General features: G+C 42.3%; 2 protein-coding genes across 4 annotated transcripts in view; both read left to right on the top strand.

The window, feature by feature from the left end:
- The window catches only part of LOC141790891 (histone-lysine N-methyltransferase EHMT1-like), a 38,070-nt gene extending 20,415 nt beyond the window's left edge, over positions 1 to 17,655 (top strand). For all 3 annotated transcript variants that reach the window (XM_074671043.1, XM_074671041.1, XM_074671042.1), the window contains 8 exons: positions 5,866 to 6,033; positions 7,358 to 7,502; positions 9,701 to 9,778; positions 10,071 to 10,186; positions 13,620 to 13,706; positions 13,797 to 13,875; positions 15,465 to 15,640; positions 17,273 to 17,655. In XM_074671043.1, coding sequence (XP_074527144.1) covers positions 5,866 to 6,033; positions 7,358 to 7,502; positions 9,701 to 9,778; positions 10,071 to 10,186; positions 13,620 to 13,706; positions 13,797 to 13,875; positions 15,465 to 15,640; positions 17,273 to 17,369 — 946 coding nt within the window. In that variant the 3' untranslated portion in view covers positions 17,370 to 17,655. The remainder of the gene's footprint in view (positions 1 to 5,865; positions 6,034 to 7,357; positions 7,503 to 9,700; positions 9,779 to 10,070; positions 10,187 to 13,619; positions 13,707 to 13,796; positions 13,876 to 15,464; positions 15,641 to 17,272) is intronic.
- Positions 17,656 to 18,291: 636 nt separating this feature from the next.
- Positions 18,292 to 27,470, top strand: part of cacna1ba (calcium channel, voltage-dependent, N type, alpha 1B subunit, a) — a 387,106-nt gene continuing 377,927 nt past the window's right edge. The window contains exons 1-3 of the mRNA XM_074671044.1: positions 18,292 to 19,199; positions 22,898 to 23,003; positions 25,462 to 25,601. Coding sequence (XP_074527145.1) covers positions 18,937 to 19,199; positions 22,898 to 23,003; positions 25,462 to 25,601 — 509 coding nt within the window. The 5' untranslated portion in view covers positions 18,292 to 18,936. The remainder of the gene's footprint in view (positions 19,200 to 22,897; positions 23,004 to 25,461; positions 25,602 to 27,470) is intronic.

Genomic DNA, 27,470 nt, shown 5'->3' with positions numbered 1-27,470 from the left:
CAGAATGATATATGAAATTAGAACAAGAAGAAACGCACCAAAATCGCACGGAGTTCGAATATTTTTCTGTGGTAATGGCTAGCTTTTGTCAGCATTGCAAGCGGCCAGGAGGCGAAGACTCGAAAAGTCCGCTTTTGGAGGTTAGAAATTATGTTAAAGTAAAATATTCTGCACTTAAATTACGTTCGGTAACAGCATCATCTGTATGATATTTTGCATTAAGTGGAAATGCGCGCCTACCTTCCAAAGCTAATGCGGTTTTTCTTCAAAACGTTTCAGCTACATATGGTTCTGACAGATGGAGTATAGAATTATTTGACGTTTGCAAATGCAAAATAGTAAATATTCTCTTAAGGGCAACTAAACTAAAAGGTTGACCCAAAGTTTGTTTACATGGAGATCATACAACATTGAACAAAAAATAGGGGGAGAGCTGTGCCATTTTTCACTTTAAAGTGATCCTCTGGGATGGAACAAGTTGGGTCCTATCACAAGGTTTAGGGCAGAAATTACCCCTACAGCAGTGTTTTTGTGCAGCAGAAGCCCAGGGCGCTCGCACCAAACACCCCCTCCCTGCTCCTCTGCCGGTTTCCTCTGCACTCAGACGGGGCTATATTTTACTTGACCAAAAACACAAATAAACGGACTCCCACCAAAAAGATCTGATATCAGTCTGCATTCACGCTTTATTTAGAGGATTTTCAGGGCGTTACTTTTACACAAAAACACCGCTAAATAAGGCTCTAGTTCTCATCGTCTCGTAAAACGGCGCTACCTCCACTGCAGAGCCACAGCTGGCTATGAGGCGCTCGCCGCTTAGTGTATCAGTCCGCGCGCTGCGTGCCAGATATAAACAAACACAGGTAGTCTGCCAGGACGAAGAGACACGATGAGAACGAGAGCGCGTTTCTTCTTGTTCTGATTTTATATATCATTCTGATAGGTAAATGTAAACTACCTGCGAGGCGACTCATTTCCCTTGGAGACCGATGGTGGCGCATGTAATGCACTCGTCAAATCAGCAGGATTATACAGAAGAAGAAGAGATGCTGCAGGAACCAATCACATTCATTGGGGGTGTGGATTTCCCGATGCCATCCTAAGGAAAAAAAACTCGCGTACGGTGCTGACAACTGCCGAAAACTGTCGTAAAATTGGTTGGGAAAATGTGTCGGATTAATTTAAATCCTAAAGGCTATTAATATTGTCAAAAACTAAAACTAAGGGAATTTTGTCTTTAATTTTAGTTAGTTTCAGTTAGTTTTGTGAACACAAGATACAGTTTTAGTTTACTTATCGTTTTTGTTTTCTTTTCTAGTTTTTATTAGTTTTAGTTAACTGAAATGTATTTTGAATTTTAGTTTTCCTTTTTAGCTTCGTTTTAGTTAACTATTATAACCTTGATTCAGAGTCAATCATCATACTGGTTTCCACAAATTGATCAGGATGAAGTTTAGAGCAGATATAAACCACACAGAGTGACAGGGGGAACTTCAGCACATGCAGACTTCATATACGGGTAGAAATACTGCAGTGCAGCGCAGAAAATGAAAGTTTAATCTGCGACTCACAGGAGATTTATGATGTGACGTGCATCATTACAGCATATAAAGTATAATGCTAGATGATAGCACATATATATAAACACTGATTAGTGATCATATTGATTTTCTCAAGTAACTGTGTGTCATATTTGTGCGCATTAGGGTAGACTTCTACCGTTTGCGATGCTGAGAGCTGAGAACTGTTAACTGTAAAGACCCACTCTGTCTCTTGTTGGTTTTGACCATGATATGATCCTACCACGAGTGTGGGTTTTATTTAAAGCAATTTTGCTCACATGTAAAAGAGCCCTGTATAGTTTCATTCACAGTTGAAAAAAGAATCACAGTTCTGAAGGCATGGGGGCTTTTATTTTGGTGTGGTGGTGCGTCACGGTCATTTACTTGTAGCGGAAACCCTGCAGTTCCTGTTAATAGATCAATCCATCCACATTGTTAGCCTCTATGCTTAATGAAACCCTTATAAATTCTTTACATCACACCAAAGCTGCTGGACCCTACATTGATCATCCTGCCCCAGCTAGCTTAGCTTTGCTTATGATGACAGTTTTCCAAGAAAACTCTGATTCAGGATTTTTCTGCTTGATGTTTTACATTCAGCAATGAACCAAAAATCATGCAGAAAACATAGTTCTAGCTTGATGCTTAAGTATATGGTAAATTGCATTGATATGCTAGTGGTTAGCATACACTCATGTAACTTTGGTTTTAAAACAGAATTTCAAAGGACAAAAGAGCAAAAAGGGAGAGGGAGGTGGTGCAAGAAAAGAATTCCAAAAGGACCAGAAATTTATCCAAATGAAATGAAGTAAATAAACAGAATGATGACGAAAAACAAATAGTCACAGATAAATTATTCCAGTCGCAGAAGAAGCCTGAAACATAAACTTACTGAGACATGCACAGGACCTAAAAAAAGAAAAGATCTGGACTTCTTTATACCAAACTGGAAGCACAAGGTGCTTAGAATTGTTTCAGCCAGTCAGAATAAGTGATATAATGAAGTCCCAAAGGCTGCAACGATTAGTCGACATAATCTACTACATCAACGATAAAAATTAATTGACACAAATTTTAATAGTAGACGCGTTGTATTATTGTTTTTAATGTCGTTGACACATGGTGAAATCAAACACCAGGGGGTAATACTCATTTGTAACTTCAGTTCACAGCATGAGGTGCTGTGTTATTGGATACTTTTATGGGAAAAGATCACTAAGTTCATACGTGAGGAATATTGATCAGGAAAAATCTCCACTCCCAGAGAGCGCTGTGCGCTGACAGAGGCTCTGCATCTCCGGCTTGGACAGCCTGACAGCTCCCGGAGTTTAGCGTCTGATAACGTGATTTAGACAGTCTCCTTCACTCTCTGTTACAGACTGTTTTTCAGGATCTGAGTCAAAACTAGTGTCAAAACTCCCCTAACTTTTGAAAAGAGAGGACATTTATCTGATGGAGCTCTCACTCACAAGCTCACACTGCAGCGGTAACGCTCAGCATGGAGGAGGAGGGGCAGAGTGCACATGAGTGAAATAGCTTATGTAGAGAAACGAAACTGAACGCATTGTCATGGAGAGCTGGGAGAGAGCTAAGGGAGAGAGTCAGGCGGTACGACGGCGTATTAGAGCCACTAAAGAAATAAAATGAATAAATACATTTTCAAGAAAGAAACTCTAACTTTTCGACTTTCTAAAGTCACAAATTTATGACTTTAGAGACTCAAAAATTTGCATGTTCATTAAGTGGAAAATTTACGACTTAATAAACTAGTAAATTTGCGAGTTAAAAAAGTCACAAATTTACGACCTTGTTAAGTCATAAATTTACTGGTTAATGACAAGTCCCTGGTGTTAGTTGATGCACAGGCACAGGGGATGCCACGCTTGACAGATGCAGATAAGCTGAAAAAAGCTAAGTTGAAAAAATAGTAAAATTGAAGGTTGTTTTGTGACAGGTTTGGGAGATGTCAGATGTTTTCATGTGTTTGCATGATCTATTGGTTCATCTGTGATCTACTGAGAAGTCAGAGTGGACTGTAAACTGGAATCGATTGCTCTGGTCTCTGCTGCAGAAGCGGGAGATCAGTTGTTTACTATTTTTTCATTCCTTTAATAAAATGCTCCCGAGGAGGAAAGTTCAACGACTTGCTCTATCGTTCGTGTCCTGTTGAACCACACACCCCATCTGTATAGCTCGGAGAACTATCTATATTTTGGCAATATGTTTGCAATTTCATTGTACTTGTTGCAATGACTAATAAAGTTAAATTCTACATCCCTGTATCTGCCCGCTGCGTTGAACTTCTTGTAGGATAAACGCAAACACTTCCTCAAGTCCAGTGTGCTGCTTTCTTCTGAACAGCCCCATGGCACGACAACGTCTTTTCAGAGCCCGACTGCCCATAAGAATGGAATGACCCTGGGCAGTGGCGTTCCTCAGCAACTTGGCACCCTAGGCAGGATTTCTGGTAGTTGTGATGCATAAGCTGTGGCGGCGGGTGTGTTGTTGTGTTACAAGTTACCTGTCTGTAATCAGTTGATTTCGACACAGAGAGAATTACCAACCCAACTTACCTCAAACGCAAGCGCGGTACGACCACAGGAGAGAGCAGGGGGGCAGGGAGGAGTGGTGTCCAGGTCGTGTCCTGTGTGCATCCATTGGGGACCGTGGCGAAATTGCAGGCAGGTTGCAGGCAGAAGACAGACACTCAAGCCCGAATATGAATTATTTAGCCATTGCTCAACGAATTTATGACAATGTGATGTTGTTAGATTGCTCTGTTTTTGTTGTTGTTGTTTTATGTTGTGAAATAAAAATTATTAAATAAATAAATAAATTCTCCACTCCCTGGTGCCCTTCTGCTCGCGGGCGCCCTTAGCATCCGCCTAATCCGCCTAATGACAGGAGCGCCCCTGACTCTGGGCTCAAACCAGTAGTATCTCCTTATCGCTGCGATCAACTCCAAAGTACAATCTTATGAGGCTTACAACTCGGGCCATCTTGCAGTGAAGTACATAACTACGACGGCGTAGTATGGCCAAATTTGTGACTTTATTAACTCGCAAATTTACTAGTTTATGTCGTAAATTTTCCACTTAATGAACTTGCAAATTTGCGAGTTTCTAAAGTCGTAAATTTGCCACTTTAGAAACTCGCAAATTTTGAGTTTTTTTCTTGAATTTTTTTTTTTTTTTTTTATTTCTTTAGTGGCCCTTATACCCCATCGTAAGGTGGGATCATACAAAGAGCAAAGCCCCAATAAGCAAATAAAAATTAGAAATCAAGCACAAAGTCACTAATAAGCGGTCTGTCCAACACTGCGAACAACAACTTCATTTCCCTGTTACCTGCTTCATTCATTTTGAGATTTATTTTTTCTATAGCACTTATATTTTTTATGTCATCATGAATGAAATAAAGACCAACAAACAAACAAACAAACATGACACAGGGTTGACCAATCAGAGGTGAGAACCCAACTCTGGGCAAATGTAGTGAAAATGCAACACACAGGTTGAATTATAAAGGTCTGCACATTTTAAGGGACAAATTAGGTTGAAACACAAAATAACTGTGATTAATCGACTAATCAAAAAATCAATCGATAGATTAGTCGACTTTAAAAATAACTGTCAGTTGCAGCCCTATTGGACTGTAAGAGTAAACAGACTGGCCTTTTATTTTTTATTATTTTATTCTATATTTTGCATTTTGCTGTGAAAAACAGTGTTGTTCAATAAACTCTGTTATAAGAGAGATTGTTTTGGCAGTTATTTGGGAAACATTATGGTTTTGAAATAATTGAACAACAGAAAAATAATCGTCAGACTAATCATCCAATTAATCGTTAGATTAGTCGACTAATCAATAAAATAATCGCCCAATTAATCATTTTAAAAATAATTGTTTACCCCCAGCCCTAGTCATCCCTTCATCCATCTCTCTCCACTTGTCCGGGTCACAGGGGCAGCAATGTCTGCTCCTCTGTCGGCCAGAGATAACCTCTCCATGGTGTCCTGGGTCTACTCTGGAGCTGGTCAGGTCTGCTGCCTCTCTGAATCATGAGCAGAAACTTCTATTGCTTTAAATTTCTTCTTTTGGTTTTCATTGACGAGTTAAAAATGGTGTATGATTGGAGTTTAGGGTGCTAAAGTTTGCCAAAGTTCTCACTCACTCTTAGTTTCTCAGCGCCCGACAAATAGAGTCCAGAATTATCTCCAGGATATTAGTTCCAGCCTCTGCGTCCCCTCATTACTCATCCTCTGATCCAGCAGTTTTTGTGTCTCACTTCCTTTCTCTGCAGGTTGTTTCTGTCTCGAGGAGCCGACGTCAACCATAGGAACAGGGAGGGGGAGACGGCGCTGGACTGCTGTGTGCACGGCTCCAAAGTGTGGACAGCCCTGAACACCAACAAGAAGTTGACTGATGCAAGGAGAGGACGAGACTGTCAGGGGGAGCGTGTGCTCAGCAGGTAGAGCAACACACCTGCTGTCTGTGTCTGTGGCTGGCACTTCATATTAATGTTAGCTTTTTAATATTTCAGATATTGGACTGTTGTTTGTTCGCTGTCTGCTCTCTGCTCTGTTTGGAACGGTTCCTTTGTGGGTTCTCCATGTGTCTGTCTAATGAAAAACTTTAAAAACACTGAAGAAACAAACAAAAAAGCCGATGATTTGCAGAAAAGAAGGCTGGTTTTAGGTTTTCGATGGTCCTCTGTGATCACTCTCCAGGGACAGAACTATTAACAGAGATGTGACACGTTTTCAGGATACACTGATATTCAATGGCTGTACATTGGTTCCTGATAGTGCAGAAATAAAATGGGCAAAATCAGAACTTTGTTTCTACAGAAATGAATCAAATCTTCTGTTTTTAATGTATCAGCTTTCATTCTATGCTTGGTGCCAGCTTCCTTATTTTCTGTCTTACCTGTAACAAATAAAACACAGGTCACAGTCCTTGCCTGTTAGCATGTTTTACTCTTCACTGATTTTGATTTAAAAAAAAAACTCCAAACATTCATTTTCCCTTTAGTACATACACAGAAAAACTTGAACATCACCCCCTTTATTCTTTTCCAAAAACTCTCTCTCAGATTATTTGTGTTTCAATTTAGTGATCTCTTCCCGGAAACTTCTAAAAACCCACCCACTGATGTTTTTCATGTCAGAATATTCATCATGTACAGTCGGAGAATCTGTTTTTCTTTGTGAACACTGGGTTAGTGCTGTATGTGAGGGATCAGGGCATGGTGTCAGAAGTGCTGTACTTTAGTAGTATTTCCACGTGTCTTGGAAAACCTGGAAAATGATTGAAAAATTTTCCAGTTTATCTGAGGCACGGACTAAACGGGGGTTTACCTGCATTGGTACCCTCCTAGTAAATAAAGCAGCGAATACCTGCTAAGCCTCTTTAAGCCCCCCTGTGAACGAAGTGTCTGACGTGTCTGGTCCACAATACTGCCGATCAGCCTTTGTCATCCAAAAGTCTGGACCTGGATCAGTTTCACCAAAACATGTTTTAATTTGCAGCCCATGACCACGGTGAAGTGGATTTCCAGCTCCTGGATAGAAAACAATAGATTTTCAAACCCGTAGTTTTCTTATTCTTCAAATTCAACATCTGAACCCTGGATCAGGTCTATATTTTAAGCTAGGCTAACTACCTCATCCTGTTCACAGATATAACACGGCTTTGTAGTGTCAGCTCATCTTTCTGCACGCACTGCTCCGTCTTTCTCTCTTAATTTGCACATTTTTATGTCTGATTTTTAAACTCTCTCTTTCTTCTCTCAGGGACATTTCTCGAGGTTATGAAGCTGTTTCCATTGCCTGCGTCAACGCCATCGACAGTGAGCCATGTCCTGAAAACTTCAGATACATCCCAGACAACTGTGTCACCTCCCCGCTGAACATAGACAAAGACATTACTCATTTACAGGTGAGACTCCAGGTGTCCCCACATTTATTACTGTTCTCTGAAGAGGCCGGGACATGACACACATTTAATATCTCTTCCTGTGGTTGTAGAGAAAAACTTTGATGATATTCCATATTTTCATTACTGTCTGCTGGTCCTGTGAGAAGGGACAGAACAGCGTCTGTGTTCCATTAACAAGGATTGAGTGTGAACCCCTAGCCTGAAGAATCACCCTCCCAGGCAGCTATGATGGAGTAAAGAAACCTTTGCTGAAAGCTTCAACCCCAGTATGAGCTTTTAAAACCTGCATGTTTTTCACATAAATACAGTTTTAGGGTTTCCACCAAAAATGTGAGAAATACTCTGGAGGGCTTGCAAATAAAGGCTATGTTCACTCCGCATGCCTTAATGCTCGATTCTGATTTACTTCTCAAACCTGATTTTTTGGGTCAGTTTGTTCACATTACATTTTCAAATGTGGCCTGTCTGTGGACTGAGGAGTGAACAGCTCACACTCCTGAACTGACAGCTAGCAGCTTATTTGGGCTTCCTCTGCTGCCTGAATTATCCCTGCCTGTTTCTCTCTCAGCTCTCCACAACGAGAAACACGGATTTGCCTATGAGTTTCACTTTCACTTTTCTCTGTGCGCTCTTCTCTCTGCCCCTTCTGTCCATCTCTGCTTTCTTTAATGTTTGTGTTCACTGAGCGTGATTTCTGCTCCAGAATGACGTCATAGCCGCATTAAATGCAACCTGGCTGTTCAGACTGTTTGCGTTCAGAACATTTTTATACGTATCTGATTCAGGACCACATTTGAAAGTGGCCTGGATCTGAGTGTAAAATGTCAGATTCATTTTGACTTGTGCTGTTCAGACTGTCAGAAACAAAGCAGATATGGGTCACATTAGAGCCCAAAAATCGGATTCAGGTCACTGTGAACTGCAGTATGAACAGAGCCTTTTAGTCCAACCACTTCTTTATCTTTTGGTTTTGTTTCTCTCCACAAAACACTGCAGGAGGGCCAGGGTGTGCACCTCTACATATTATTACCATTTATACTTTTTAACTTCACTCTTTACTTTAACAACGATAAGTAGCTCTTATTGTATAGATTTTATATTCAACAATATTTTAGTATAAAAATGATAGAATAGAATAGAAAATACTTTATTTATCCCTGAAAGGAAATTCAGGAGGAGTCACACACAGCAGCAATCAAGAAAAGAAAAGTATTAAAGTGTATAGAAAGTCCAAAAAGTTCCGTGAGAAAGTAGATGAAGACAGCTTGTCCATTATTTTCCAGTCAGCCAGTCTCCACCTCCACAGGGTCCAGGACTGAGCTTCTTCAGCAGTCTGTTCAGTCTCTGTCTCCTGGATCCTGTCTGCTCACCGCAGGTGAAGCTCCTCCAATGTAGCGTTGGTGTCTTGTGCTAGCTCTGTTAGCCATATCAGTGAATAGCATGATGCTACTCTGCCCTCTGGTATTCCCTCTGTTGCTGGGTTAGCACAGCTAGCTCGTCCATCTTATTGGAGATAGATCTTACGTTCCCAATAACAATGGATGGAAGGACAGGTCCATGTTGTTACTTCTTCTAAGCTCACACCTGAGAACCAGCACGTCATCCTCACCTCTTCTCCTCACCTTGTGGGAAGACATCAGGCCTTGGGTCAGTTAGCATTGACATGCTACGGGCTGCTACCCGCTGAGTTCACATGTAAATAATGCAGCCATGGTTACATGTAGGATCTCCAGACAAACACAGGAGAAAAGGAGTAAAAATATCACTGAGGACACAAAAAGTTTGGTGTCCATGACCAACAAATGAACAATACAAAGTAACGGTCCACTCCAAAAGCTAAGGTGATGAAGAAGAGATGAAAAAATTACAAGAAACAGACAAAGAAGAGAGAGCTGCTGCAACAGGCAGCCACAACAAGGTGGTGCCTAGCAATGTAAGGAATAACTTAAAATAATAAACATAATAAATCATCTGGTCTAATAGATTTAAAGTCATTTAAAGCCCAGATAAAAGATAGATGGCAGCCTGGCTGCAAACAGTGCCAATAGATAAGGCTGAGCTATATTTGTGTGAAATTATGTGTTAAGGACTGTTCCTTTGTCTCACTGAGGCTTTCTTGTTTGGTCACACATATTTCTGTCTCTGAAAATAAGAGTTATCCTCACATCTGAGTGGTAATGTCCCACTGGTTGTTTCAGCACTGCAGCTGTACGGACGACTGCTCCTCCAGTGCCTGTGTGTGTGGCCATCTCAGTCTGCAGTGTTGGTACGACAGTGTAAGTAGAAACACACACACAGACTCACAGTGCAGATCATGTTCTGGATGTTTTTCAAGATTGTTTTCAATAAAAACTAATCAGTAAGTTGTGTATATGTTGTAAGTTTTGTTCCTTTTACTCTGTGACATTAACTCCAAATCTGTGTCTCTTTGTGTCCTTCTGTGTCCCTCTGTGTGTCCCTCTGTGTGTCCCTCTGTGTGTCCCTCTGTGTGTCCCTCTGTGTGTCCCTCTCTGTGTCCCTCTCTGTGTCCCTCTCTGTGTCCCTCCGTGTGTCTCTGTGTTTTTGCAGGAGGGTCGCCTTCCTCTAGACTTCTGTCAGCGTGAGCCCCCAGTCCTGTTTGAGTGTAACCATGCCTGCTCTTGCTGGAGGACCTGCAGGAACCGAGTGGTCCAGAACGGACTGAGGTGAGCTGTTTCACCATTTAAGGCTTGGCCCATTAGCTCTTTAGTCCTCCACATCCCCCATCCCCCCATCAGGCACCACAGGTTAAGATTTAATGCAGGATGCAGAAGGAATGAGTGAAACCAGCAGATGTAGGTCTGATGTAGCTTTCAGAGAGCAGATGAAGACTTTAGGATGCTTGTAGGAGGGAAGTGGAACCAACATTTAAACCAGTAACCTTTTAAGTTATGAAAGAGCAGCTTTAGCACTGTAATGTTCCAAGCCCTTTGACTTTTTATTAGGGAGCAAGAAGTTTGACCCTCTACCTCATCCTAACTTGAACAAAATCAGGCTGAATTTAACATTTCCAATTAGTAATGTGATGAAAGAAGACTATAATTGTTTAATTGTGAATATTATGGATGAATTTGAATTGATCATCAAATCTATATAAATCGATCACATGCTCAAACAACATGCAGCGTAATGCATTAGCAGGGGACTGGCTACTCTGCTGATTGTGGGCTTTAGAAGAATGTTACCTCTGTGATCCACAGTCTGCTGTCCCCACAGCGTGTGCTGGCTGAAGCCTTATGAGAGTGAATACATTAATGTGGCCATGTCAGCTCTGTTTATCTCTCTGAGGTGTCAGAACTGGACTCAAGTCAAAGCTAGCAGAAAGAAACGTCAAAGATCTCATCAGTGAGAGCACTCACTCTGATGCTACTTTTGAAAACCAAACAAATACAGAGTGCTCACTCTGTCACTGTTTCTGAAACCCAACTCTGATTTGCTTTGATTTAAAGATGGCACACGTGGTGTGTCCTGACATTCAGATATTTCGTTTCCCATCATGCCTCACTGGAGCTGTACAGCACACTTCACTGCCTGGTTTTGAAGATTCAGGTCAGGTGAGGTTGTAATTCAGTTTTAGACAAAATAAACATTCACTGACAAGGGATAACATGACAGGGTATATGCTGAAATCCTGAGGTTCATTTTTTTAAAACCTCAAGAAACCTTAAGACCCCATCGCGACTTTAAGCTGTTGTTAGCAACCCCTCTTTGGCAGTTGTAGTTTGCATTTCAACAGAAATGAGGTAAGCTGAGAAAGAATAAAGCTTGAAAAAATAAATGAAACTAAAGGCAGATTTATTGACACTCCCACAACAAGTAAAAGCAGTTATTCAAGGCCATCTTAAAGAAAAAACAAGAACTTATTTCATCATTATCAGAATTTAGGACATGTGCCTAAGATCGAGTGATTTGCTTTCCATCAGCACATCATTGATGACATGTAAGTGGGCAGCCCTGTGTGATCCAGCCCAGAGCATGTCATCGAAAGATCGTTCTTTTTTTTACCACATCACATCTAGGGACAGCGAAAAGTGACTGTACATTTGGAAACAGCAGCAATTTAGACTGGTCTGTGTGATGAGTAGAATGATTGTCCAATCACCAGGTGCGGTTATTTTTGAAGGTTCAGCCCCTGAAAATGTTTTCCAATGGCTCTTACCCAGATAGACTGTTTCCGTGGTGGATACAGAGAACTGTCTGTCTGGTGTGTCAGGTTAGTTTGTAACTAGGGATGTCCCGATATTACATTTTCACTTCCATTACGATACCGATACTGCAGCATTGAGTATTGGCCGATACCAATATTAATCCGATATGATATCAGCATTAAAAATGCACACTTAACTTACTTATTATGTTGTATGTCTGTCATGTTAAAAAAGGCTTAATTAAGTGATATTATTCAAACAAAGAACAGTAATTTGCAACAGTAGGTATGAGGAAAAACTGACCTACTTATTATTAACCAATGGGTAACAGAAATTTTAACATTAAACATAAAAAATACTAGTAATTGAATAAAATAAAGGATAAATTAGAAGACCCAGAAAATAACCTAAATAAATCAAATAAAAACAGCAGGAGCAGAGTCTGGAATGGACTGCTTATATCAGAGTGCTTATATCGGAGATTTTAGATGCATTCCGATACGATACCGATATTTGTTTTTTTGCTGATATCGGACCAATATCCGATATCAATATCGGACTGGGACACCTCTATTCATAACAGCCGCGGAAAATAAATATTCATGGATACTTTTAGAGACAAAGCTTGAGTCCCAATAAATTCAATACCTCATAAAATCATGATTAAGAATTTTTCAATACTTTTTAAGGGACCTTATTTTCCCACAATTGAGTTACCAACTTTTGATACTTTTTAGGACCCCGTGGACATCCTGCATGAGACAGTCATGTTAGTGTCTGATGTTTACATTTGCAGTCTTGCACTGTCTCCACAGAGTTGAGTTTAGATCCTCTAGTTCATTTCTGTGGTCTACAGCTGTGTTTCCCAAACTTTTTTAGGTGACCTGCTTTTTGGAGGAATAAGCCATGGTGACCAGATGTATGTTCAATCTGTAAGCCAATTGACAAGATTGCTGTGCAAAGAAAAGAAAAGGTTCCTTAATCATGTTTCTGCATCATCTTACATCTTTGGCACCAGCTAACAGGCCGAAGGGACATATTTGACAAATGTATTGCAGCTTGCAAATGCAGAAGCAAAACACCAGACTCAGGACAAGATATTCAGATGTAATGCTCACCCAGAACAAAGTCAACAGCATCCGTTCGTGCCTATCTTTTTTTCAGCTTGATATCACTGTAACAGCTGTAATGACTCTGTTTCTGCAGCTGGTGTCCAAGATCCAGCAATGACTCTGGACTTTTAAACTAAAAGGGGTTTTGAATCTGACTGTAAATCTTTCTTTTGGAAACAAGCAATCAAAGTATCGATGGGTCAGCTCTTTCATTTGTGTGATGGTGACAGTGACAGCATTTTCCTCTGAGTGCTATAAAACTGTAGGAAATATATGCTGGCTTGGCTTTGGTTGTTTGAGTAGCACCAGCTCATGGCTTTAGACTTTTGAAAAACAGTAACATCTCCAGTTACGGTAAACATTGTGGTGATGTCCGTGATGAAAATATAACCAGATATGACAGTGTGAGGAGCCAATCATCACTGAACAAATTAGTGAGGGAGGGGGGCTTTATTTGGTTAAGAAAGCATGAATTTCAAATGAACATTATGAAAACTAATTAGGCAACCCATAAAAAGTCTCTGGTGACCCACCTGTGGGCCGGGACCTAGACTTTGGAAATGATTGGTCTACAGTTTGTAAGCTAGTGAAGCTACATTTCTGTTGGGTTGAGAGGATTAAGAGCCGTTGATAATCAACAATTGGTTGGTTATTAAATCTGGATCTCAGTAATCCTCTCGATCTGACATTTTATGTCTGCGTTTGACTTGTCAAGAAAAATATCCACTTCTCTTAGTTAACATGAAAATGGCTGTGGTGTCACACTTCATGCTACCTCAGGTCCTCCTTCAGAGAAAATCTAGCGTCGAAACAGAAACTTAGTGTTTTATCTGCTTCAGGGTCCGGCTGCAGCTCTTCAGAACTCAGAAGATGGGATGGGGAGTCAGAGCCATGCAGGACGTCCCCCAGGGAACTTTCATCTGCGAGTGAGGACAAACTACTGTGGGATGAAATGACTAAACCCAGAGCTTCACAGCAAGAAAACAAAATATAACGGGTCTCTGGTTCTTCCTAAGGTACGTCGGGGAGATCATCACTGACGCAGAGGCCGATAAGAGGGAGAACGACTCCTTCCTCTTCACCCTCGACAACAAGGTACTGAACTGCTTTGAGGTCAGGGTTAAAGCTGTGACAGAAGGCAGGTGTTGGCACGGGAACAGATTTACATGCATTTAAAGTAGTGTTTGACGCCAGTCTGGGGCTGCTGCTGTTATAAAACTGGTTTCAAATGTGTAATACATTCTCAAATATATAAACAGATCAAATGTGGGCAGTGATCTGCTAAATTTATGAAAACATTTTCAAATGTGTTAGTCAAGAAGTGTTTTGTTTGCCCTGGCTGCAGACTCACAGGCTCACTGTGTGCTATTGGTTGTTCCCCTACCACTATAACAGCCTCAATAGCCTTGTGTTATTTATCTTATTTAGGTGACAGGATGTCATTTCTCTGTACATTATCATGTTCATGTCTTTTCTCTGTGTCGTGCACGGCAAAGTTCCACCTTGACGTGATCACACACACACACACACACACACACACACACACACACACACACACACACACACACACACACACACACACACATACAAGTACACTCTATATAGCAGACAGCGAACATGGGAAACAACCACAAGAAAGGGTAGAAACAGCTCTCAGCCTTCTCTGTGAAGATGCAACACTCACTCTTGGCTGCAGCCGCTGCCAACCCTGCTGTAAACCTAGGGAAAACATTGCTTTTTATCAATGCTTCTCAGTTACAAATAGCTTGTAAATACAGCTAAATTTTACTTAGCTAACTGTTTCAACACCCACCAACAACGGTCTCAACTGATGGTGTTTCAGTTAGCAAACTGTGCTGTGACTGAAGCTGAAGACTGGAAGTCTCACACCTCACTCACTTAATCAAAGGGAGGAGTTCCCAGTCAGTACAGTCAAGTCACTGACTGAGAAAGAGATTATTACTATATACTGCATGTTTAATATATCATCAGTATTATTATTATTATTATTATTCGTAGTATTTCCTAGTCCCTACCTGTTATGTATTTGTAGGGGGACGTTGATGTTTGTAGCACAAGGTCTTGGAAATAAAGACAAGATAAAGACCACTGTAGCCGGATTATTACCCACAGCCTGTGAGACTGGAGGCGTTTACCAAAAGAGAATCAGAGGTTATTATGATGTTCCTGTTTTCATGGAGCATCATTAGACTATGCACGAATCTACCCTGACTTTTAGATGCTCTGTTTGATGATCCCAATAAGATTCAAATAAAAAACCAAAGGATTAATGTAGAAATATTTTTGCGATTTGTGTAAAATATTTGATTCTATTCTATTCTTTTCTGAGTAAAAATGAACCCAAAGAAAGTACTCGAAGGACTGTGCTGAGAACACTGCTAAACACAAAGAACATGAACAATGGAGCAAAAAGGAAGAAAAGACGAGTTGTAAAAACAGAAAAGAGTGCTACAATGTTCGGTCATGAGGTGGTGCTGCAGAGTTAATCATTAAGACTCAGCTGCACTGTCCTCCTGCTTGCTGCCATGCTTCAGGCTGTGGGTCATGTGATGATGAGGAACTGTCAGTGGCCAGCTGCTAAGTGTCTCTTTTTTTTAAGCCAACAAACTTCCCTCTGCCTCCATGAACATGTGACTGACTCTTTATCCCATCATCCTGTGTAGGTGGATGACATTCACTGCATTGATGCGCGGCTCTTTGGCAACATCGGCCGCTTCATCAATCACCTGTGTGAGCCTAACCTGCTTGCTGTGAGGGTCTTCACCATGCACCAGGACCTGCGCTTCCCCCGGATCGCCTTCTTCTCCAGCAGGCCCATCAAAGCTGGGGACCAGATAGGGTGAGTTGGGGGAGGGGGCACCTCAGGCCTTTCTGTAAATGTCAAAGAACCAGGAGTACGGAGCTAAGACCGAAACACCCCTAAACACACATCATGGATGAGATAGACATGTTGGCCTTAGAAAATCAAACTGAAATATGAGAGAGGAATAAAAAGACCTTCTAATTTAACAGTCAACATTTAAAGAAGCTCTGAAAAAAGGATCCACATGTTTTTGTGCCCAGTAGTTTATTTATCAGAGCTGCTTTACTGGAAGAATGTTTGGAGGAAGATGTTTTCACGTTTGCTTCCTGACAGACTCATTCTTAATGTTGGGTTTTCGGGAATTCATGCTGCAGTGAAAATATTGGGATGATTTGACTTTTAAAGGTGGAATGAGAAGAATAAAGGCAAACTTAAAAGTGTCAGTGCAAAGTGAAAAGTTTTTGACTTTTGGATTTAATGCTTCTGAGCATATGACCAAGGATGAGGATTTTTATCAAAGTAGGCAGTCTTGGGGAATAAAGTCGTAAATTTATTAGAATCAATTCATGGCTTTACCAGATAGCTGCACAAATTTACAAGAACAAAGTTGTGACTTTACTGAACGAAACTTAAAGAGGGGGTATTCTACCTCTTACTTTTTCACCATGCTGGATGTTCATACTAAATGTGTGTGATTTTAAAACATGGGGATAGATGACTCTGTAAACTGCTCAAAACAAGCCATTCATATAAATACACCTCATGAGAACTGTTAAAATGATGAGGTCATCACAGAACAGTCTCCTCACTGGTTTAAGACACACAGGAGGAGCGGGCCTCAAACACCAAATGGAGGCCTGCTTGGGGAGGCCCCAGCAGGCCTCCAGAGGGCTAGGTAATCAGAAAGAAGGGGGTTTGTTGAGCGGGCAGCCTCATAAGGACAGCAGCCAAAACAGAGCGTTTCTGACAAAGGCTGAAGTAAGGAGTTTCTGTTTTTTTGAGCTGGAGATCACATAAAGCTACTGAAGGGGCACCAGAGGGACCTGCTCTTTAAACAGCTTGCCTGGGGATATCAGAGGAGCAGCCAGTCATCTGGAGCAGGGATCATCTTCTGAAGGTAAATTCAGCAGCTGAGTCTGACCTGCTCCAGAAGAGACTGAGTTTTTGCAGAATCAACTCAGGATTCTCATACTTAGAGTGAGTTAATGTGGTGTTGATGTGCTGAAGGACAGGGGCTGATTCAGGATTAAAGAAGATCCAGGGCCTAGCCCAGACGAGCGATAGATTTTTTTTAGCAAGTGCTTTTTTAAAAATGATACAGCATCTAAATGGTCAAATTCTGACCACGTCAAAGCAGACAAAAAGCATGGAGTACACTTATAGATTAGTATGTTTTAATGAAGCAAGATAGCACCAACACTTTTCAGATAAGACTTACAAACCTGGATCATCACCTGTTTCACCACAGCTGGTGTTGTCGTTGCTCAGGAAGGCACAGTATGCAGGCTAGGTTAAAGTTAGGGTTATGACCCGATTGAAAAATCTTATGACCTCAAAGCTTCTCAGTGGAAAAATAAACTGAGAAATAAACTATTTTTTTCTTTCTGACACTGGGCCACTGTCTTAAATAAAGAGTGAATTAAACTAAAATTTTCTCTTCCTCACTAGGTTTGACTACGGCGATCACTACTGGAAGGTGAAAAGTAAGTTCTTCAGCTGCCACTGTGGATCCCTCAAGTGTCGCCACTCAGCTGCCGGCAGATAGAAACTCTGGACATAGTTTAGAACTGCGACTTTTCTAAAGGTTGAATCACTGTAATGATAAACGCAGGAAATAAAGATTATTTACACACCTGACACAAATCGTTTTTTAAATGGAGACATAGTTTACAACCAGGCACAGATCCTGGATATGTGAGTTGCTTTGAAATTCACGTACTCAACCTTTAGTCCTGCAAAGTGTTTTATCTGCAGACCAATGAAGTGTGTACTTGCTTGTCTGTTCTCAGCTGTTTGTGTTTCTTACTTCATGTCTGATTAGGGATTAAACATTTTTGAAATCCTCTTTTCATCTTGTGTCTTTTTATGGCTGTCATGGTTCTTTAATAAAAGAAACCTGAGAAAAAGAAGAACTGGATTATCAGAGGTCCAGAGTCTTCTTTCAGATAAAAGGGGGGGGGGGGGGGGGGGGGGTGAGGCTCAGGGCCCATCTGCTTGAAGTCCAGGGTAAAGTCTCAGCAGTCAGTGTTGGTTTGGGGGGTGGGGGTCTTCCTCTGAGACCTGAGGTATGCTTTTGGTTCTGGATACTAACTGTAACCCCGCTGTCGTTCTGGAACAATTGCTAACATCTGGGGATGTTTGTTTCTGTTCACATGTAGTCAAATGTAATGTTAGGGTCCAAATACTCTGAGAGAAACTCTCTGTATCACAGTCTGTTAGCGGGATGAGCGCCCCCAGGAGTCTGATCCGCCAGTGTCCCGTGTTTTACCAAGTAGTGAGTCCGATGTCTGAAACATAAAATCCTTTGTTCCCGTGAAGCTCAGCTGCTTGTTTTTATGGATGGTATCTCTAGAAGTCTCTCTATTCTTCCGTACACTCCAGTTTCTCCCTCTCTCTCTAGCTCTCCTCCCTGTTGCTATGGAAACAGGGCCGGTCCAGGTGGAGCCACTGGCTGGCGTCTCCCCGGTCACGTGGGTTTCCTCTGGATAAGGAGCGGTGGAGAAAGTACACAGACTCTACATTTACATCCACGGCTCGTCAAGGCTCTGAGCTGCTGTGATTCTTATTCTGTTAAACGACGAAATCAAAAAGAAAAAAGGCAGCGGGGTTCGTCCACCGGCAGCCCGCCGCTGAAGACACCCTTTGCGAGGAACACGCATCAGTTCTGTGGAGGAAAACACCCAGCTCTGACACCTTCATTTCCTGCCCTCCTGGTGTTAAATTGGTGGGTTTTAATCAGAGCTTTGGTGGAGAGCGCTCCGCGGGGCATGGACTAGAAGCAGTGAGGGGAGGGTTGGTCAGCTCCGACAGGACCGGGAGCACCGGGGCAGCGAACCGAAGGAGCAACACCCATGAAAAAATGATGCATCATGGAGTCCGAGCAGTTAAACTTTGAGCAGCACTTCCACATGTGACAGCATGAGAGCCGAGTAAGCAGCAGCCTCCCTCCCTGTCCGTGTCTGGGTGTGAATGCTTGACTCTCCTGTCCGCGGACCCTTCACGCGCCTAGAGGACTCGGGGGACGGGACGACAGTGTGTGTTGTGATGCTTCTTCTCCATTTCTTTTCTGGTCTCAGTTTTGGTTTCTCCAGAAAGATCTGTACTCTTCCGGAATGGCTCGCTTTGAAGACGAACTGTCCAGCCGCTATGGAGGCAGCTGTCCTGCGGGCCCGGCGGCCAGAGGGGCCAGCCGGCAGCCGGGGCCTCCGGGGGTCCAAAGGATGTACAAGCAGACGATGGCGCAGAGAGCCCGGACCATGGCTATTTACAACCCCATCCCTGTCAAACAGAACTGCCTCACCGTTAACCGCTCTCTGTTCATCTTCAGCGAGGATAACATCATACGGAAATATGCCAAAAAGATCACCGAATGGCCATATCCTTACGCTTCACGCACCTCTCATGCATGCATTTGACCACACCGAACTCCGCCTGAAAATACCTCGGCTTTATTTCCTCTGCAGACACACTGCAGATGCATCCGTTTGTCAGTCTTTGCACCTTTTGTGGTGACAGTACAGTGTTATGACATTGGTTCGGCGCTCAGATCAGGCGCTAATCAGGGTTTATATGAGCAGAATGAAGAAGTTCCACAGTTGGTTCTCCTGTTGTTTCCACAGACTCTGATACAGAGCAAAGGGCGGAAGCAACAGTGGTGCTTTGCTGAATGAATATTCTGCTGCACAGATCTTCCCCAGCAGGTCTGGGTGAATGCCTTTTTCACTGTCGGTGGGCAAGTAAGGTGAAAGAGCCGTTTTGTTAATGAAGATCAGCTTCATTCATTATCTCAATTTCAGCTTGGAGGGAATAATCAGTCAGTTTGTAATCACCAAAACTTGGTGCAGGACATGTAACAGTATGTGTTCTATGTCAGCCGGTATTCTCTTTATGCCACATTTGACAGTTGCCTCTTGTTTGTCTGTGTTGAGGACAGATGCCTTTGTGTTCCCCGCACCTCTGGATTCATGAATCAGCCTTAAATCTGTATCTCTGAGTGCAGCTGCCCATGGATCTATCTGTTTCCGCCTTGTAGGTTCCACCAGGTGACACCCATCTGTCAGTCTCACTGCTCATTGCAGTGGCCTGTAGTCTGCAGAGGGTGCTGTCCGTGGTGCTGAACTCCCTGTAAACAGCGGGCTGGCTTCAGCATCGAGGCATTAGCAAACTGCATGGGTGTGACAGCAAACAAACAAGCCGTAGCCATAAAACACAGCAGGATGCAGTTTGAGAATGAGCTGCTGGTGCAAACTTAATGGATTTGCTGTGAATTATCAGCAGAGCGTGGATGCCACCTGTTGAGTTGTGCTTCAGCAACACAACAATTCCTCACTGCTGCAGTTTAGCTAAAGGCATTGGTTCCTGAAACACCTTCTACGTTGATGAGCATCATAGGTGTTGCAATTAATTCAGATTATGTTGTGTAATCACCTCCATTATTTCAGTCACTGGTTGGTTAACCCTGGTGCTGAGCAGACATTCATCATACCGTCATATCATGGTGCATTATAGAGCCTGGCTTTGTCCTTATGCACTGCTGCAGGAGGATCCACGTGCCCCAATCAGCTGGAGACCAGCGGTCGGCATCTCCTGGCAGAGCTGGAGCCGTCCTGAGGGGATGATGGAGTGCTCGGTGCTAATGACACAACAGTGGTGGTGCACTGCATGGTGGGAAGCATCAAGTAATCTGAACAAATACATAAATCCTTTCAGGGAATGGCCAGAAAGGCTTCTTTTCCATGCTGCAGAAGGGCTGCACAGCTTTGACAGTCCCCACAGGCTTCGACTGGTGGAGTGGAGCTGCTTGGTTTTTATCTGACAGGTAGAGAAAAGTTGTGCCTAAGGTTCTAAGAGGATTGCAGTAAAATTTAAAGGAGAACAGCCCAGCAGCAGCTCTCTGGATATTCAGTTGCAGTTTTCTTAACGTGACACTCAGTGAAAACCAGTTTTAGAAGTGCCAGTTTTGCGTGATTCGGGCAAAATCTGAAAAAAAAAAAAAAACCCTCTGTGATGTCATCAGGGTTTCTCAGCTTGGGCTTGAAATATTTAACAGGAAGTCTGCATGATAAATCAGGTCTGTGGCACTTGAAAGAAGTTAGTATTAATGAGTCGAGGAGGCCGAGGGCTGAAGGGGGAGAATGCTCTAATGAAAGACGCTCTGGGAAATGTAACATCCTGTGATCTGAGCTCTGACAGACTCGAGGGCTTCAGCTGTCTCAGAACTGCTCAGTTTTTTCTGATTTCCTGTCCAGTACAAGATTGAGGCAATACTTACTCATGTTTCTCATATCATAGCCCTCTTTCAGCTCATATGAGGCTTATGTTTAATCTTTGAAACATGCTTTTTAAAGATTCCCATAAACCCCTGCTCCAGCTGTTTTCTGAGTGTTGGTTGTCACATGCAGAGTAGTCTGTGGGGTGACAGCAAGCTGTATGGACAAAATTAATGGATGAGCTTTGTAGGGACTGTCCTGGCCAGGTTATAAGCACAGTCTGGGTGCTAGTGATGGGAAGTTCAGCTCTATTTGGAAAGTCAGTCACTTTTGGCTTGGCTCCCAAAGAAAAGACAACTCTTTCTGCTCCTCATATTTTGGTTTTATTTGTAGCCTCATACTTAAGCCTAACCTGGCAAATATAGATGATTATTGATAAACCATTTTGACTTCAGTGCTTTTATAAGAAGCCTTGATTGTGTCTTGTTTTTTTTTTTTTCATTAATTTATTTATTTAATAGGGACGATGCAGTTTAACATAGTTCCATCACTAAATATGAATCTGATGTGCTGCACAGAGAGTTTATAGCAAATGCTAATTTCCAACTCTTGTCCCTAGTTGGGCCTTTAAAAGTCAGAAAATGTACAATATTTAACAGCATAAAGTTATTAAAAAAATTTACAAAACAACAATAAAATACATGTTCACATCAAAACAAGTAATTACACAAACCACTTCAAAATAAATAGATAATAATAATAAAAAAAGTGGCAAACTTAGAATGATCACAGTTCTGATTTGCTTTTAGCCAACACTTGACCTTTGTAGAGAAGTGTTTTAAGTCTGTGATTAATTTGATTGCGGTTGGTAATGGATTCCAGAGTTTAGAGCAGTGTTACCCAACCCTGGTCCTGGAGGACCCCTGCCCTGCATGTTTTAGATGTTACCCCACTCCAGCACACCTGATTCAAATGAATGGCTCGTTATCAGGCTCCAGCAGAGCTTGATGATGAACTGATCATTTGAATCAGGTGTGCTGGAGTGGGGTAACATCTAAAACATGCAGGGCAGGGGTCCTCCAGGACCAGGGTTGGGTAACACTGGTTTAGAGCCTTTAAAAGAGAAAGCTGACTGTCCAAATGTTGACTTACATTTTTGTATGCTACAGTTTCCATTCACCTTGCTTCTTGTAACTCCGCTGCTGTTCTGTCTTTGAATGTTAAAAAAGCAGGTGTTCTGACTTTATTGTAATTAAACATATTTTTTTTTGCACTAAAAACAAAAAATGCTGATACAGATGCGGCTTTGTTTGCAAATGCTCAGTCATCACCTGCAGCAGCAACAGGCCAGCTCAATGAGCATTAGCCAACATCAGAGAGACATCTCCTTAATATGTCCAGCCAAAAGAAGAATCCTCTTAATGTAAACTTTGTTTTCTACAGTTGGAGAAGAGACAACAGCTAATGTAGCCATCTTCTAAAGGAAAGGGGTTTGTTAAATTTCCATTTCTGTAGGATGAGTCTGTAGGTTATCAGGCTGCTAATGATACACCTGTGATTCCCATGGAAATCACTCCACAGAGCAAAGAGGAAGACAAATCCTGAGAACAGGAAACGAACCATGTAGGAAGAGAGCAGAACGTGTGACCTCATGGAAATCAGTGAGTGCATCAAGCAAGGGTTAACAGCAGGCTGTAATCTGAGAGGTCTGTAAAACAGCTGGAGTTGGATTTACCTGTGTTTTACAGAGGCAGATTAATCTTTTTTTGTTGTTGTTTTTGTTGCTCCATGTTTTTTCATTTACACCCCTGCTGCATAATGCATATGCCGTCGCCTCTCCTGATTACTTCCTTAACTGTCCCACTCCGTTTGAGTACATGATCCTGGCCACCATCATAGCAAACTGCATCGTGCTGGCTCTGGAGCAACACCTACCGGCCTTAGACAAAACCCCAATGTCGGAGCGCCTGGTGAGTGACGGTGTGACTGCTGTTCTGTATCTTTCTGTGCTGTTCTTCATGTCCTGAGAGGATGCTGTTAGTCTGTATCACTGTGAGGCTTAAGTTTGACTGAACTGATCTTTTAGAAGCATGTTAATGAAAAACTTGTTTTCCTCTAATTGTCTGAATATCCTGCTATACATCCCAAGCTACGGATGTGCCCCTGCTCCTTCATGCTGCGGGTTAGGTAGATCCCCGCAGAGCCACCTTGATCCCCCTCTCGTATCATCACCTCAGGTTACCCCCCTGCTCCCTTGTTAAATCTTTCCATTAGAGGAGTGAGCGCTGTGAGAGCGTCTGTCCAATCAAACAACCTGCAGTGTGCGGGGCAGGGCTGTTCTCAGAAAGAAATGTCACCCCCCGAGGCGAGGAGCCTCCCTGCTGCCGTCTCTCATTGATCTGCTCCCTGAGACAGACAGAAACCAGAGCAACCGATAGACCACAGAATCCACCATGATGCACAATGATCAGATGTGTCATCAGGTCTGTGTCGCTGCTCTAATGAAGAAAATCCTTCAGCCCTCTGTCTTCATGGAGCAATTATCTCACTCAGGAGACAAAGAGTATTTAGTAACTCTTGTCAGGCAGCTGTAGCTGCAAGTAACAGTTATTCTCTTCTCATGGAAACGCTTAAAACAGTCTGCAACAATTAATCACATCAGGGAGGATGGGATGGAAGTGTCACAAGATAAACATTCACAAACAGATTTAAGCAACTGGACAGTATTTTAGATTCAGTGAGTAAGAAAACAGATTTAACAGAAAGCAGTGAAGTTTGAGCTCCATGATGCAGGAGAAGCTGGCATCATTAACATAAAGCTCTTTGGATGCTCTCTAAAAGATGGATGCAGCAAAGAAACAGAAAGTCAGACTGAGCATAGGTCCAAAGGCTGCAAGTCAGAAAGCTCTTTGACTTCCCTGTTTTGGTTTATTCACATTTCTGTGAAACCTTTCATGACAGAAAACAAACACAGGAAGAGTTTATCTTAAAGGAAACTCAATGAGACAGCTGGTGTTGTCACAGAGTCTGTAGTTACGGTCAAAACAAACAAAACAGCTCCCATCACTGAGGTCAGGAACACGTTTCATATCTGCTGAGTGACAGCTTTTCAAGCACTGATAACAGTTGCTTGTTTTGAAACTCCTTTTTCTCTTTTTCCTTTTGTTGGGGGATCCTCTCTGCTGTTACTTTGTGTAACAACCTTTTCCTGTCAGTGAAAGTGATCATTTTCAGAGGACACAAAGCTAGGAGTCCAAACTTTTATCAGACGGCCACATTTGATGATTTGATTTGATTATCCACTGACTCATCTATAACCCTGAAACTAAGATCTGAATACTGTATTTGTAATCTATCTCCAAAGACCAGACTCAGTGAGCTCAGACCTCCTCGGTCCATCACCACAGACTAAGGAAACCAAAGCTCACCTGTCCCTCAGGTGTCTCTGATCCCAGATGATCTGTGGTCAGTTTTCTGCAGTGTTGCGTGCTGCTTAAACATCAGCAAACTCTGCCACTGTACAAGGAACAAGGAACATCCTCTATAAGGGGGATGATGGAAATATGTCAGGATGATTTTATGGCAGGATTAGGATCTGGATTTGATCAGGATGGTTTTTAGACTCAGAATTTTTTTTTTCTTTTTACCTCAAACAACATTTTTAGACCCAATTGTTTCTGATCCTGCCTTCTGTTTAAGATTTCTGCTTCATGTCCTAACTTTAATCTGCTCTTGTGTCCTCTGATGTGTTTTTGATCTCTCACTTTCACATCCTGATAAATCCATTCATTTAAAGATGTCAGCTGGAAGAGTTGTTGAGTTTCTGCTGAATGTTCAGAGCTTTAGCTTCAGACGAGCAGACAATGCAGATGGAGTTTGGAGAGACCTTACAGATAGACTTTGGTTTGGTTGGAGACTTTAACAGAAAATGTAAACGTTCACATCATTTATAACATAGTTCATTACAGTGTCATGATTAATACATAGAAAGATAAAATTGGGGGGGCATATCTTTGGAATACTTCAGAGTTTGAAACATCTTTCATGTGTTGGATACAAGTTCTAGACTCTGAAGTATTCCAAGGGGCAAAAAGACCCCGCTTTGGAAACACTCATTTTCCTTTATCCTGTTTCATTCTCACCATCTGAATTAATAATGTACTTTGTATATGTATTTTGATACTGAGCTGGAATATTTTGTTTTTGGAGTATGAAATGTACCTCAGCTTCTTATAAAAGCATCTCTACTCACAGAGCTTAAAAATGTCCTTAAATTAATTTTTCTGGACACTGAACAACCTCAGACGAGGAAACTAGAAGCCCAAAGCTGACATTCAGAATCATTGGAGTAATTCATCAATGTAGACTAGCCCGTGTCTGTGTTTTGTCTAGCTCCGTCTCATGTCTCCTTCTGCTTCCTCCCAACAGGATGACACAGAGCCCTACTTTATTGGAATATTTTGTTTTGAGGCTGGCATCAAGATCATCGCTCTGGGCTTTGCCTTTCACAAAGGCTCCTACCTGCGTAATGGCTGGAATGTAATGGACTTTGTGGTGGTCTTAACAGGGTGAGTAGCACCAGCCTAATGGCTTATACAGCTGCTAACTGACAGAGCTGATGGCAGCGGCGATTAATGATGGGAGGGGAGAGCTCTGTGCTGTGTGTGTGTGTGTGTGTGTGTGTGTGTGTGTGTGTGTGTGTGTGTGTGTGTGTGTGTGTGTGTGTGTGTGTGTGTGTGTGTGTGTGTGTGTGTGTCTGTCTGTGTCTGTGTGGGCTGTGTTTCTAATGATCCGGCCATCCCAGATGGTAGGCTGCGTTCCTTCCTGTCATGATGAACGGATGTTGTCTGAGCTTGTTGTGCAGAAAGAGTGAAAATGAAGCGGTGTGTGAGGGTTTGTGTTTGTGTCAAAGAGCTGATAGAGGCTCTGATATTTGCTCATTTCTTGATCCTGCTAGTTCTAACTGGTTTTAATCTCTGCAGATCACTGGCTGTGGTCTGGACTCGTACTAAAGCTGCATGCTTGTTTGGTGTGTGGCTGCTAAAATTGACCGTATTTGGACAAAAAGGCTGGTCTGGAGAGGCTCTGAAACACCCTGCTTTAACTCAAAATGTGAACTGGAACAGAAGTCGCGCTGTACTGAAGAAGACTTTAAATCATAAATCCAACACTGGAAGAAATAAAAACTAAGGAAGTAAATCAAGTTCTTCAAGTAGTAACATAAAGCTGGCTATTTATCTAGTTATAACACAATGAGTGACAAGTTATAATGTAAAAGGTTTCACATTTAAATGGGATCGCTTTCATTGTTTAAACGACAGCTAGATTGAGAAGTATGTCTCAGCTACACCATCTGATGAAGATCTATTGCACGCTTGGGTTCACACATGCTCTGATGATGTTGTTATTAAGCTATGTGGATGGTAGTTTCACATTTTTGTTAGCATTTCAGCATTATATAACCCCTCACAGGAGATTTAACATTTGTGTCCACAAATGTGTACAAGGGGCATTTTTATGTCCTTCACTGCAATCTTTGCCCAAGTTCCGGAAGATCCTGATTAAGCAAAGATGTTTTGGTGTTTTAGTTGGTGTTTGTGCATTAACAACACTTCACCCTAGCCTGAATGAATACTGCATGCAGCCTCCATTGGCTCATTTTCATGGATTCAGAATTGTGTGACAAACTACCACCAGCTTTAGCTGTAGACTCCAATAATTTCAGTCAGTCAAGGCTCCAGATTTTTCATTTGGTGGAATAAAACTAAGTGAACTGTTGAAAGCTCACACGGCCTCTGGTTTTGGGAGTGAACCAGTAGCTCTCAGCTGGTTTTCCTGATCCTGTCTACAGCTGGTTGTCTGTTTGCATTGCTCATGTCCTACATGATACTGATGTTTAGTTTGAGCTGTGAAAACGCCCAGCAGGCTCTCTTTACCAGTCGTGAGCTCCTCTTTCACGCTCTGGTCTGAGAGGGTCTGTGGATCAAACACAAAGGATCCCTGGGTACTGGAGGAGAGCGTGAGCACAGGAATAAGGCTGAGGGATGGAGAGATGGAGAGCAGAGAGCGGTGTTGAGAAGTATGTCTCAGCGGTGAGAGGGATGTTATTTGGCCCTTCTGTTGGGCCTGGTGTCAGGAACCTCACTGCAATAAACAGATCCTCCACCAATTCCCCATCCCTCATCAATGCCCGCCCCTCCCTCTGCTAGTCACATGGAGTCTGAGAGCCTTTGTTTGCTGAACAGAGGAGAGCACGGCCGTCAGTGGAAGACGTTATGAATCCACCAGGATGAGTCTGTGTTTTCTTCAGTGATGCAGACATCTGTCTGTTCTCCAATGTCAGAGTAAAAACCCAGAAGAGTTCATTTAACAAATGTTTAAACCTTTTACTTCCAACAGAGTCATGAAGACGGTTGTCAGTAGGAATTGCTGACTGT

Source organism: Halichoeres trimaculatus, unplaced genomic scaffold, assembly GCF_033239565.1.
Source record: "Halichoeres trimaculatus isolate MK-OKI-2021-1 unplaced genomic scaffold, fHalTri1.1 fHalTri1_scaffold_5, whole genome shotgun sequence".
Classification (NCBI taxonomy): Eukaryota; Metazoa; Chordata; class Actinopteri; order Labriformes; family Labridae; genus Halichoeres; species Halichoeres trimaculatus.
The sequence above is the reverse complement of the archived record's forward strand: the minus strand, read 5'-3'. Positions and strand labels throughout refer to the sequence as shown.